A 13,022-nucleotide genomic window follows, 5' to 3' on the forward strand; every position below is an offset into this window, starting at 1 on the left:
CCTAGCACTGTCCTAACAGATCCGAGAGACTTAATATGCTCTCTGTATTCTTTCAGGAAGAGGAAGATGATGATGAAGAGGGCTCAGAGGAAGAACCAGATGGAGAAGAGGATGATTACCCCAAGCTTCCTCAGGTGGACACAATCATGGGTCACAGGGATGGGTCGCAGTCACGACAGCAGCCGCCTCTTCCCCCTTCGCCACAGACCCAGCCCCAGCCGCCTCCTCCCCCTCTTCAGGCAGCCTTCGTTCCTATCCAACCTCTGCCAGACTACAACCCTGCAGACTACCCAGGAAGTACCAGTCCAGAGCTGCAGAGGGTACTAGTAGGGCAGCAGATGTTGGGGCAGCAGCAGGGTCAGCAGCTGGCTGGGTTAAGCCCAGGAATGATACCTCAACAGGCTCCAGATGGGCTCTTGGTAGCTACACCTGCACAGACGCTCACAGACACACTGGACGACATCATGGCAGGCAAGTACTCAGAAGTTTAACTGTTGGGTGTGAGATGCGAGACTGTGCTCTACAAAGTTTTGTTTTTCCTTTTTTTTGGAGGTGGTGCTTACATTTGTTTTTGTTTCTTTCTTGCAGCTGTGAGCAGCCGCGTGCCCATGCTGAACACTACATCTTCACCCACACCCCTTTCCCAGCCGCCCACACAGACGCCCGCAAACATCGCCTCTCCCCCTTCAGTCCTACCCCTTTACCCCTCTGTTGACATAGACGCACATGTAAGCCAGTTTGACATGACAGTATACATATTGTGATAATCCAAGTTAATACATTTATGTAAAAAGTAATATGCCCTGTTAAGAGAGTGTTTTCTTCACAGACGGAGAGTAATCATGATACGGCCCTGACGCTGGCGTGTGCAGGAGGACACGAGGAGCTTGTGTCTGTCCTGATTTCACGGGGAGCCAACATTGAGCACCGGGATAAAAAAGGTATCTTAGAAAGATGATTAGTCTTCTGATAGTATGGCAGTCTGGAGGGTTAGAGTTTAATTTTAATTCAAAATAGTTTCATTTAACAAAGGACTCATTATTTCTGTTCTCTACAGGCTTTACGCCGCTGATCCTGGCCGCCACTGCTGGCCATGTAGGCGTGGTTGAGGTACTCCTGGACAAAGGGGGTGATATTGAGGCTCAATCAGAGAGAACCAAAGACACACCCCTCTCCCTGGCCTGCTCTGGGGGACGCCAGGAGGTATAAAACTGTTTCAGTTTACTCTCACAGTCATGACATTCCTATACTCCTGCCGCTAACACCATTATCATCCATGTTGGTAAGGTTGTTGAGTTGCTGCTGCTGCGGGGAGCCAATAAGGAACACCGCAATGTCTCAGACTACACGCCTCTCAGCCTGGCTGCCTCTGGGGGTTATGTCAACATCATCAAAATACTCCTCAATGCTGGTGCCGAGATTAACTCCAGGTGAGCAACAACTGATACCATACATGTAGCATTTTCTCTGTTTTACGCTTCTTTTCTAAAGACTCTATTTCACTCTTTTCAGGACTGGCAGTAAGCTGGGAATCTCTCCTTTGATGCTGGCAGCTATGAACGGTCATGTGCCAGCAGTGAAGCTGTTGCTGGATATGGGTTCAGACATCAATGCCCAGATTGAGACCAACAGAAACACAGCTCTGACCCTAGCCTGCTTTCAGGGGCGGGCTGAGGTCGTCAGTCTGCTGCTAGATCGCAAGGCCAACGTAGAGCATCGTGCTAAGGTGAAGACTCGTGATCACATATAGCAGGACTCTGCTGCCACATTCAGAAAGTCAAATATCTCAGGGAGGTTTCTGAGTCGAGTGCACTGTGAAGTATCTGCAGGGACACCTTAATAAGAGCTGGTTGAATTAGCTTAATAATAAGAGAAGTTATTTAGTGCTTCCTTCATTGCCTTCTTTAGCAAAATGAACATGGTTTAAGAATGGAAATGAGACGACAAAAGAAATCATCTATATATATTTTACTTCAATTACAGATGATCTAAAGGCAGAGTTGAGGAACTAGGAGTAGATGGAACAAAAATCAACCATCACAAGCATTTCACCATTTATGTTCCTGTTTGTTTAAAATCTGAGCAATGAAGTGACATTTTTCTTTGTATGTAAAATGGATTAAACAATCCAATAAGAATAGACTGATTAAACTATTTGGGATGAGTTTTTGGTCCCATTTCAGGACCTGAGTTTCATCATAGCAGACTCAGTCCCGGCACCAGTACACGTTTCTTTTGTTAAATCCTTAAATTCTTCTTTTCCTTATCCTATGATGTTTGTAAAATAGTAAAAAATAATTACAAAAGAAGGTGGGAAGTAATTTTTTGGGACTGGTTGACCCACCAATTATCTTCACCATGGTTGAGCTAGGATTTACTTATTATACTTATATCCATCCTTTTACAGAGCTTGACATAATGGTGTGTGCTGACTACACAACCTGTTTATTATACAACCTTAAGCCCCCTAACTTCTCCCACTGACTCCGTGTCATGTATGAATTATTGGACGATACAAACACTATTTTTATCCTTTCGGGTTACCCTCTTGGCCTTCTTAATAACTGATCGGTTTAAACAGACTGGTCTTACCCCGCTGATGGAGGCAGCATCAGGAGGTTATGCAGAGGTGGGCCGAGTGCTGCTGGACAAAGGCGCCGATGTCAACGCTCCCCCTGTTCCTTCATCCAGAGATACTGCTCTCACCATTGCTGCCGACAAGGGCCACTACAAGTTCTGTGAGCTGCTCATCAACAGGTGAGGACTGTTTTGAGTTAAATCTCACTGTGATTCATCATTTAAGGGAATTGGGTTGAATGCAAGTTTATTTCTTAGTGAAGCAGATGTTTTAAGCCACGCTCTTTCTGTTTTTTTTTTTCTTTCTTGTTTTTGCTTTTAAAAACCAGATGCTTGCCATAAATTGTGTTCTGTCTTCTAACCTCATTAGCAAGGTGGCTTTCATTAACTGATGAAGGCAACAATTCTGTCTTATTTCAGAGGTGCGCATATTGACGTACGAAACAAGAAAGGGAACACTCCCCTCTGGCTGGCAGCGAATGGTGGTCATTTTGACGTGGTCCAGCTCCTGGTGCACGCCAGTGCTGATGTAGATGCTGCTGACAACCGAAAGATCACCCCGCTCATGGCTGCTTTTCGTAAGGTGCGCAGTTGAAGAAGACCTAAGAACGTTGCTTTGTTCTGCTGCACTTTAGGACAACTGCAGTTACTAATTCTTTACTTAAAATTTCAGGGTCACGTGAAGGTGGTGCAGTATCTTGTGAAGGAGGTCAACCAGTTCCCGTCAGATATTGAGTGCATGAGATATATCGCCACCATTGCTGACAAGGTAGGTATTGTTTGCATTTCAGTCAGTAGTCACCTACAGAACCTTTAGAGGAATATGCAGAGCTAAAACTCCAAATGTGACCCTGCAGGAGCTGCTGAAGAAGTGTCACCAGTGCATGGAGACCATTGTCAAAGCTAAAGACCAGCAGGCTGCCGAGGCCAACAAGAACGCTACCATTCTCCTCAAGGAGTTAGACTTGGAGAAGGTAATTTCAGTCACATGTGATAGTGTTTTAGGAGGTAAAAGCATTTTGAATAAAAGGCATAGATAAAAAGAGATTTTATGACTCTTGCAGTCTCGAGAGGAGAGCAAGAAGCAGGCTCTGGCTGCCAAGCGTGAGAAGAGGAAGGAGAAACGCAAGAAGAAGAAGGAGGAGCAGAAGAGGAAACAGGAGGAAGAGGAGGGGCAGAAAACCAAGGAGGAGACATTTGAGATGCAGGAGCAGAAGGAGGATTCCGCTGAAGGTATTGTTTCATTGGAACTTTTAACTCAAAAGTATTTTCATGACTTGGATACATTTTAACTAGAATCTTGTGGCCCGATTCTTCCTAATGCCTGAATTTTACCCTTCGCCTTCCTTAGAAGCAGAGGTTCCAATTGAACCTCCGAGTGCAACTACCACCACCACCATTGGTATATCTGCCACCTCCACCACTTTCACTACAGCTTTTAGTAAGAAGCGAGCGAGTGTGGCCACTACCCCAAGCACCAATCGGAAGAACAAAAAGAACAAGACCAAGGATTCGGTGCCCAATGAACCCATCATATTGCAAGATCCGCAGGTGAGCACTACTCTTTTTAATCTGCCCTGTTTTCATCTCCAGCTTATCCTAAAGATTGAAGAGGGGGAAATGACCAAATGTATGCATTTCTTAACAGGTTGCACTAGCACAGCACAAAGCTGACAAGAACAAGATCCACGGCGAGCCACGGGGTGGGGGTGGGGGAGTGGCAGGCGGCAACAGTGATTCTGACCCCTTGGATAGCACCGACTGTGCCAGTGAGAGCAGCAGCAGTGGGAGCAAGAGTCAGGAGCTCAACTACCTCCCTGACCTCACCTCCTCCGGCACCTCCTCCTCCTCTTCCTCGTCGTCCTCTTCTTCCTCTGCCCCCTCCTCAGGAGCAGTCCAGGCCCTCCTGTCCGGCCCAGAGAAGAGACACAGTTCCCAGACGCAGAGTGACGGCAAAGTGGAAAACAAATTCACAGTCTCCATCTCAAAACCAACGCAAAAGTGAGTCTCTGATCGAGCGGGCACGTTTGTTGTTTGACATGTACTTTTGTGTGTAACTTTGGATCTTTAGACATAACAACTACTACTTTGTTGCGTCCTATCATGTCTGTAAGCAAACAGTCTGTCTGGTTCCAGAGCTGCAGATGCAAGCGACTCCACCACCAACTCCCTGCCCTCCCCGTTCAAGACCATGGCTCTTCCTGTCACCTCACCCAACAGTAAGCTCAGCCTCACGAGTCCAAAGAGAGGCCAGAAAAGAGAAGAAGGTTGGAAGGAAGTCGTCAGAAGGTCAGTTTATGAGTTTGACTCGACGTGTGCAAATTATCAATAGCAATACTTACTTTTTTGTTCTCCCCATTGTCAAATTTTACTTTTTTCTTTTATTATATTATTATGTATACATCTTAAGGCAAGGCATTGCTTGCACACAAAGCCAATGATTGCATGTTTTTTGATTGAATTAAGAGACAGCTATAGTACAAACATTAATATCATCATTTCACGTGTTCTTTTGAAGATCAAAGAAGCTTTCTGTACCAGCGTCCGTTGTGTCTCGGATCATGGGTCGAGGAGGCTGCAACATAACAGCCATCCAGGATGTGACAGGAGCTCACATTGACGTGGACAAGCAGAAGGACAAGAATGGAGAGAGGATGATCACTATAAGGTAAAAGCAGCACCCTCTGCTGGACTACAAAGCCATTACAGCTAAATTATATCAGATGGACTGGTATATGAAGCCTTTTTATTTTTTTATTTTTTATTTTTTTTTGGGGGGGGCATGACAAAATACAGATCTGACATTTAATGTGCGAAATATGCAGATTTTCTTTTGCTAGTATTTTCCTCAAGATACTCCCAGTTCACAAAGCGGAGGTGGAAGAGTGAGATATCATATAAGGAGTCTTTGCAAGACATTGCGTTTTTTCAGAATAAAGGCAAGAAGCATATTTTGGGATTGAAGGTATGCAAAGCTTGCCTGTATACCTCTACATAGCCTGCAAAACAGCTTTGCCTCTATTGCTACATATGAACATCCATGCTATTTTGAAAGTATGGGTCAGCCTCTTTAATAGGTTTACTGCTCTTTATTCACATCATGGATGCTTAAGGCTGAAATGAAAATGAGTGATTAAAATGACTTACGAAATTGCGGCGAGCTATACTATATTCAGTGTGTAGAGGGAAAATAAGCACATCTAGAAACTTTACTTCCTCTTTGGTGTAGTTTTGCAGCTTAATGTTGTGTATTGAGCTTTTCTGGGTTTGGTGTTTTGTATGAGGTGCAGAACCTAGAGCTACAGTTGGTGGGCAGTTATTTGGCAAAATAATAAATGACATATTTTTAAAACCCTTTTTTTTGCCAGATTTTTTTTTTTTTAAGGACATATTTTTGAATAAGCATATTCTGGTGTTTGGTTTCAGAGGAGGCACGGAGTCTACAAGGCATGCAGTCCAGCTGATCAATGCTCTGATCCAGGACCCGGCCAAAGAGCTTGAGGATCTGATTCCCCGGATTCACATCAGAGCACCGGGCTCGAAAACGACCTCAGCTTCCTTCCCCAATACCACGGGGGCCACCAGTGGTTCAACCACTGGGCCAAAGGCTCTAAGCTCATTGCCCACGTCAACAGGCGTCTCGTTCCAGCCTCCCTCATCCTCGTCTTCATCCTCTTCTCAGGCTGGGGGAAAGATCGGGAAAGGGCTGTCGTCAAACGTCAGGCAGCCTTTCCCAGTGTCCCTGTCCCTGGCATACACCCACCCTCAGCTGGCGCTCCTGGCTGCTCAGACCATGCACCAGATCAGGCACCCTCGTCTACCCATGGCGCAGTTTGGTGGCACCTTCTCTCCTGCTGCTAGCACCTGGGGACCTTTCCCCGTGCGCCCTGTGAGTCCCGGCAGTGCTAACAGCTCCCCCAAACACAGCGGAGGATCCAGTAACACAGGACCACAGGCCAGACCCAACTCGAATCACAGTGAACACAGCAGCACCGCAAGCTCAGGAGTCCCAGTCACGACCACCAATACCGCCACCACCAGTGCTCCCAACACATCCGCTGCTATAGCTACACCTCTTACGCCTAACCCTACTCCATATAATCCCCAACAGAGTGTCGCTACGCCTTCCTCTGTCAGAAAACAGCTCTTTGCCCCAGACCCCAAGCCTGCCGGTGTCACACCCGTTTCTGTTTCGTTGCCTTCCAGTGGCAGTAGTACAGTACGAGGCACCGGCTCTCCCGCACATCACAGTTCCACTACAACTACGGCAAATGCTCCTCAGCAGCCAGTGGGACCCATTTCACAGCCCCCCATCCAGTCAGTTAAAACAGAGCCCAGTGCTGCTCCCCCTGCTGGAAAAGACAAGTCGTCTCTGCCCGTAGAGAGCCAGCCCGCTGCTGTCAGCGAGAGCGGCAACTCTGTGAGTTTCGCGGCCCCTGCCATGTCCTTAGCTCCAAAGCCAGAACCCCGCCAGCAGTTACCTCCCCCTCCCTCCTCTGTACCATCCACAGATGTTCCACAGCCTCACCTCAACCCACAGCCCAGTTCTCACCTACCCACAGCACCTGCTGCTGTTTTCTCGCACAACGTCGTGCACCCCAACAACACAGTACCCCACTTCTCAGCACCTGCGCCCAGAGTCTCCCATCGTATGCAGCCACCAGGGCCTTATTATTCCCTTTCTGAGCAGCAGCAGCAAACACAGCAGCAACAACAGTCTGTATTTGTACCCTTCAGCACTCACCAAGAAGTCCCAAAACAAACCCAAAACCCAACTTCCCAGCCAACAAGTTTGCCTCCACAAGCTCAGACCCAAGCTCAAGCCCAGATCCCAAGCTCCCTTCAGGTCTCTGGTAATCTTGGAATGATGAACGGTTCTCAAATGCAGCATGTCGCCAGTGCAGGCAAGCCTCAGCAGATGCACGCCAACCTCGGTCATACAGGTCTCTTCAGTTTCAGCAGCATCTTTGATAACAGCAACCAGGTAGGCGTAAATAAATCTTCACAACTACAACTTTACTTGACCGTGCATTTACTTTGGTAAGGGCACCATTCAGCTGGATTGTGATAGTAATCAGTTGTGCTTGCCTTAGCAGGTGGGAAACAATCCAGTGTGGGGTGCATGCCATTTGCCTACTCGATCACCCCCAGAGCAGTCTTTCTCGGCTCAGCAAGCGTACATGAGCATGGGCCAGATGGAGAATATGATGCCCCCACCTCCTCCAGACAGCTCAAAAGCCCCTGGCTACCGTTCCACCACCCAGAGGATGGTCAACAGCCCCATCGGTATGGCTGCATTTTTGTTTAATTCCAGTTCTTTGGGTTTAATATTCAAAATAATTATCAGAATAATTTCAGGAGAAATAAAGAAGGTGGTGATTACAGTACACATGCAACCGGATGTGGTGAATCTATGTTGACATGTAAGGTCTTATTTATATTTAGTACTGTAAAGCTGACAGTCTCCTTCTATTGTCTGTGTCCTTAGCGTTGCCTAACTTTGCCACCGGGATCTCTGGCAGTGCTGTTTTTCTACCTGGTCATACAGCTGGCACACCCTCATTCAGCAGACAGCACTTTTCCCCCCACCCATGGAGTGCATCCACATCAGGTACCAGGCTCACAGACCGCTTCTCTTTAATTCTTTTACATTTTAGGCCTTAAATGTACCCCTGACCCCTTTTATAATCCCTTTAACATTAATTTAATATTAGAGAGTTTAATAGCATTTTTCCATGCTTGTTTAAAAACAAAAACAAATCAGTCTCTTAAAAATTATTTGGAAGTGCTCTAACCTAGGCTTTGTCTTTTCCCACCAGGTGAATCTCCTGTCCCACCTCCCTCCACGGTGTCCTCCTCTGCCCTTTCCACCTCAGCGGTTGCTTCACCTCCTCAGCCTAAGCCAGGCAGCTCCTCGCAACAGGACCGGAAGGTTCCCCCACCCATCGGCACAGAGCGGTTGGCCAGGATCAGACAGACGGGGTCTGTAAACCCACCTCTGCTCACAACCAGCTACACGGCATCAGTTGGACAGGGAGGCATTTGGTCATTCGGGGTTGGCAGTGGTTCAGGTAAGAGCAAATTGGGCCCGTGTGAGAGTTGAACACAGCCATATACAGAAATGGGTTCTCAGTAACTTTGGCGTCCAGCGATAAAACCGCCTTGTGTTGTTTTGGTACAGAGGCCATGTCTGGTTGGTCCCAGCCCTTGATGAACAGCCACATGATGCACCCGCAGATGCACGCGGAGCAATCGGCCTTCTCTCAGCACCAGCCCATGGAGCAGGACGACACGGGCATCGCAAACCCTGCTAACAACTACCACCAGCCGCAGCATTTGCCCAACAGTTACATGGATTTCCCAAAGGTAACTCAGAGTAACAGCTCTGACGGACTTTCAATGCCCATTTGTCTGTGTACTTGTGTTTTAACGGCTATCTGTGTCCATTTTGTCCAGGGGATGCCAATGTCTATGTATGGAGGAACCATGCTGCCCCCTCATCCTACCATGGCAGAAGGCCCAGGGGGGCCGATGTACAATGGTTTGCACGCTGGTCACGCTGGTGACCCTGCATGGAGCCCCATCATTAAAGTGGTCCCAAACAATGCAGATAACTCTGACCCACAACAGCAGGTAAAGTTGGCCTTTATTAAAATCAGACTTGCGACACTTGTGCAGATTTATGCCGTTTTATAAGGAGCAGCATTTGACTAATAACCCCCCTGACCTTTCTCCTCTCTCCTTCAGGTGTGGACCGGTACCTGGGCACCTCATGTGGGCAATGTGCACCTGAACCATGTCAATTAGACGGCATCCTACAGCAATCAAACACACACAGCATGACCCACAGTGCAAACATGTAATACCAACTGACCGACACGACCGAATAAGACGACGAAAAAATTAACGCGTAAACTTTTAAACTTTAGTAGAGACCTGAAATGCAGAGTAAAGGTTGAAGAATTGGAAGTTCTCTTTGACGCCATTCTTTGATGTGCCTATCTAACGAGGAAAGAGGAAATTGGGCCAGAGCTGTTATCAGTGTCCCAATGATGCAAACACACACACGCGCGCGATCACCTGTTCAACAGGATCCATTCTCTGCGTAGTTTAGCGATTTTTGACTTTAAACCCGCGTACACCGTTCTTGGGCTGCGGGGTGGGGTGGGGGGGGGGCTCAACATGAAGTAGCTATTTAAACTTGGCCCAGAACTAGATGATGATTACCTGAAGAGCGAAATCAGAACCTTTTAGAGTGGTAAATACATGTATAATTGTTTACATACTAAAAAGGGTTAAAATGAGAGTAAATTTCATGTCGTATAGTGGCTCTACTTTATGTAGCCTGTATTAATGTGAAATATTTACCTTAATATTCAATAAAAAGATTGAAAAATATTTGTGCTGAAGCTTTTTTGTTTATCTTTGTTGATGCATATGACTCCTGAGTCTTCAGTTAAGTTTTGTTTTTTTTTTTTTGTTTTTTTTATCCACTAGATTTTGATTTTTTTTTATTCCTCTTTGGGCTCAAGCTTCCTGACTGCATGATTTCTTAGGCAGACATTAAAGTATTTCATTCTAAGTGCTTCACTGAGGGGGAAAAGTGATTTCATGTTTGAGAATCAGTGAAGGTTGTACAATACTGCCACTCAGTGGTAAGAGTGGGGTTTATTTTGTGAAAAATTGAGAGCTATGTGAAAATCCCAATATACCGCGTAGCTTTCCTCCCTATAGCAAACAATTTGTGATTTAAAATAAAATGTGGCACCTGAAGATTCGTTTAGATTTAATGTGTAGCTGTTTCATTGATGCATTGTACAGCACATAAGGAATGTGCCACTGGAAAGTGAAACCTCACATTCAGGAAAATTAGAACGTCCAGCAGTTGCTACAAATATTTATTAGGCCACTTTTTTTTTTTTTTTAAATATGGGATTCAATTTAAAGTAATTACAAGTCATGACATTTTAATTATCAAAATGGAACCATCCTGCTGTGTATATAGAACCTCAATCTTGATTGTTTGTGGTAAGTATCCAGTTACATCACTGGACAGTAAATGACCTAAATTGAATTTAACATCCGCTGAACTTTATTCTAAAACAAATCTGACTTTTTAATTTCTGTTAAAGTTAAAAAACTGCACATTTAACACACCTGCAAATAGGTGGGGGGAGAGTTTAGCTTTGAGTTGAAAGTTGTGCATTGAGAAGCTGCAATAAAGTGTACTCTAAAGTAAAAAGAAAAAGCGCAATTATATCTAAAGAAAAAGCACTTACTGCGCACAATCAGATATTGGATCATAATATTGCTGCAGCTGGGTATGCTTTTAAATACTTGTATACTAAAATACTTGAATATCTGCACTAAGAGGCCGTGGTCAGTGTTTAGTCTAATTTATATTTCTGTTTTATATTTCTGAAGTGAAAGATTGATGAATTTGTCCAAGGCATTCCTCTCTAATCAAGGTAGACTTTTTTTTTTTTTTTAATTTAAAATATTTGGACCTTTATTGTGAAGCCGTGGAAAATTTTAACCGGAAATGTAGTTCTTGGGATTTCCTGGTTGTCATACCCAAGGTAAGCATGGCGGCAGCAGCAACACCCGGAGTTGCAGAGCAAACACCCGGAGCAGCTCCGCAGAGAGCTGTGCCGTTTGATTTATCCCAGGCTCCAAACATCGAAGGCTTCAACCCTTTGCCTAAAGTCAAAGATGAGACTTTCAAGGAAAAGTTTGCGAGGAAAACCAAGGAGAACCCATTCGTCCCGATAGGTGAGTTACACAAGCGGAGAAAAGCGCTGCACCGTAAAGTCACAACTGCGGTCTGCTATGTCCTCTACTTCACACAACTATGTTAGCGCTTAAATATAAAACCTAAAGGCTTGGGTGAGTGGTGGGCACGACATCCGCTGATAACACAGCAGAGGTGTGTGGCTAGATCGACGTAACCGATGACATATTTCCCAACGATCTGCTTTCGGTACCGGAAATATTCCCGGAGCTGCTCCTCCAGCTGTGCGGCAGCGTCCTCTCAACCCCCGGAGGTCATTGTGGTCATTCTTCATATATTTTGTAACTCGTGGTCTGCACAATAAAACCTTCAATACATCAAAGCGTATTAAAAGCCGTTTTAAGTGGATAATGTAAAACCGGACAAACATGTTTGGGATATAATTGGACTGTATCTCACATTCTTGTTCATCTGTCAACAGTTATTTACGCAATTCTGTATCTGATATACTACTTACTGTTGCTTCACGAGTGCTTTATTAAAATAGCCTGTGCTGTTTTCTTTCATTGTTACTCCCAAAATCATACATATAGTCCGTTGATGCCTATGATATTATTGCTGATTCTTGTTTTGTGTTCCCTGAAGCGTTTAAGATTCTAATTTAGAAGCTGTTTACGCTGAGGTCATCTGTTGTTGACATCTGTAGCAATAATGCTGTCATTAGAAATGAACAGTCTCCTTTTATTTTACCGTTGACTGCAGCCACCCTGATAACTAAAAAGTGTCTGTGCCAAAGGAAAGTGCAGCTTTTATATCTCCATCACCCCATTCTACTTGATATTAGTTACACTATTCAGCCATGAGTTTTTCCTTGTCTGTGGATCCAGTTAACTGTCCTAATAAACTGGGTTTATAAGCTATAATTTCTTTATTTTCCAGGTTGTTTGGGAACAGCGGGAGCGCTGATTTATGGTCTCCGTGCCTTCCATCAAGGGAAAACCAGACAGTCCCAGCTCTTGATGAGGGGACGCATCTTTGCTCAAGGCTTCACTGTAGTTGCCATTATTGTTGGTGTTTTTGCCACGGCTCTGAAACCCAAGCAGTGAAATGGATCGATCCCACATCTCTGCCATTGTCCATTCAGTGTGTGGAATCGCAGCAGACTCTGGACTTCTTTAAATGAACTGAATAATGTATTGGGTCTTTAACATTCTTCAGACACATATGTAAATGTCAGCATTATTTATTGCTGTTTAAAAACTGTGAATCACTCACAAAAAATGATTATTTTCGCTTCTTGCTGACAGTGTGGAACAGCAAAGTTGAATCGGCTTGTTACCAGTAAGCAGGCTGGACTTCTTTAACACTACTAAAATTGTGTTGAAGCAAATTGCTGATAAATGTAAATTGTTTTCTTGCTCATTTGGTGAGCTCGGCTTCAAATGTATCCCCCATACTGTTATTATTATATTCTAATAAAATGTCACATTTGAACCTGGTGTCATATTTAAGATAAAGCACCATATCTTGTGTTTGAGTTTCCTGGTGTGCTAACCTATAAGGTTATATTGACAAACTCAGTGTGGAAATTCGTTGTTAATGACTTGAGTTAGGCCCAAGTCCACCTTAAAACACTCAACAGAATAAAATCCTCCTAAGAAGACCTTCAGGTGTTATGTGTAGTGTAATAGTGTAAATTATACACTTTATAAAG

The 13,022-nt window shown here is 44.9% G+C and overlaps 2 protein-coding genes across 9 annotated transcripts in view; both read left to right on the forward strand.

Annotated features, from left to right (window-relative positions):
• The window catches only part of ankhd1 (ankyrin repeat and KH domain containing 1), a 33,392-nt gene extending 23,417 nt beyond the window's left edge, over positions 1-9,975 (forward strand). For 6 of the 8 annotated variants that reach the window (XM_076891789.1, XM_012924832.5, XM_076891754.1 and 3 more), the window contains exons 18-39: positions 57-471; positions 589-728; positions 830-941; positions 1,058-1,203; positions 1,288-1,430; positions 1,513-1,726; positions 2,582-2,757; positions 2,998-3,160; positions 3,251-3,346; positions 3,435-3,551; positions 3,642-3,810; positions 3,929-4,128; positions 4,226-4,578; positions 4,714-4,866; positions 5,096-5,245; positions 6,004-7,561; positions 7,671-7,863; positions 8,066-8,188; positions 8,397-8,648; positions 8,759-8,943; positions 9,034-9,210; positions 9,325-9,975. In XM_076891789.1, the coding sequence (XP_076747904.1) occupies positions 57-471; positions 589-728; positions 830-941; positions 1,058-1,203; positions 1,288-1,430; positions 1,513-1,726; positions 2,582-2,757; positions 2,998-3,160; positions 3,251-3,346; positions 3,435-3,551; positions 3,642-3,810; positions 3,929-4,128; positions 4,226-4,578; positions 4,714-4,866; positions 5,096-5,245; positions 6,004-7,561; positions 7,671-7,863; positions 8,066-8,188; positions 8,397-8,648; positions 8,759-8,943; positions 9,034-9,210; positions 9,325-9,384 (5,295 nt within the window). In that variant the 3' untranslated portion in view covers positions 9,385-9,975. The remainder of the gene's footprint in view (positions 1-56; positions 472-588; positions 729-829; positions 942-1,057; positions 1,204-1,287; positions 1,431-1,512; positions 1,727-2,581; positions 2,758-2,997; positions 3,161-3,250; positions 3,347-3,434; positions 3,552-3,641; positions 3,811-3,928; positions 4,129-4,225; positions 4,579-4,713; positions 4,867-5,095; positions 5,246-6,003; positions 7,562-7,670; positions 7,864-8,065; positions 8,189-8,396; positions 8,649-8,758; positions 8,944-9,033; positions 9,211-9,324) is intronic. The other 2 variants (XM_076891758.1, XM_012924842.5) reach the window with 1 other exon arrangement.
• A 1,155-nt stretch (positions 9,976-11,130) lies between these two features.
• On the forward strand, positions 11,131-12,802 carry higd2a (HIG1 hypoxia inducible domain family, member 2A). Its single transcript, XM_004541042.4, has 2 exons — positions 11,131-11,349; positions 12,248-12,802. Exons 1-2 carry the CDS (start codon positions 11,163-11,165, stop codon positions 12,412-12,414), a joined length of 354 nt encoding a protein of 117 aa, XP_004541099.1. The 5' UTR covers positions 11,131-11,162; the 3' UTR covers positions 12,415-12,802.
• The last annotated feature ends 220 nt before the right edge of the window (positions 12,803-13,022 follow it).

This window comes from Maylandia zebra, linkage group LG2 (genome assembly GCF_041146795.1).
Source record: "Maylandia zebra isolate NMK-2024a linkage group LG2, Mzebra_GT3a, whole genome shotgun sequence".
Taxonomy (NCBI): Eukaryota; Metazoa; Chordata; class Actinopteri; order Cichliformes; family Cichlidae; genus Maylandia; species Maylandia zebra.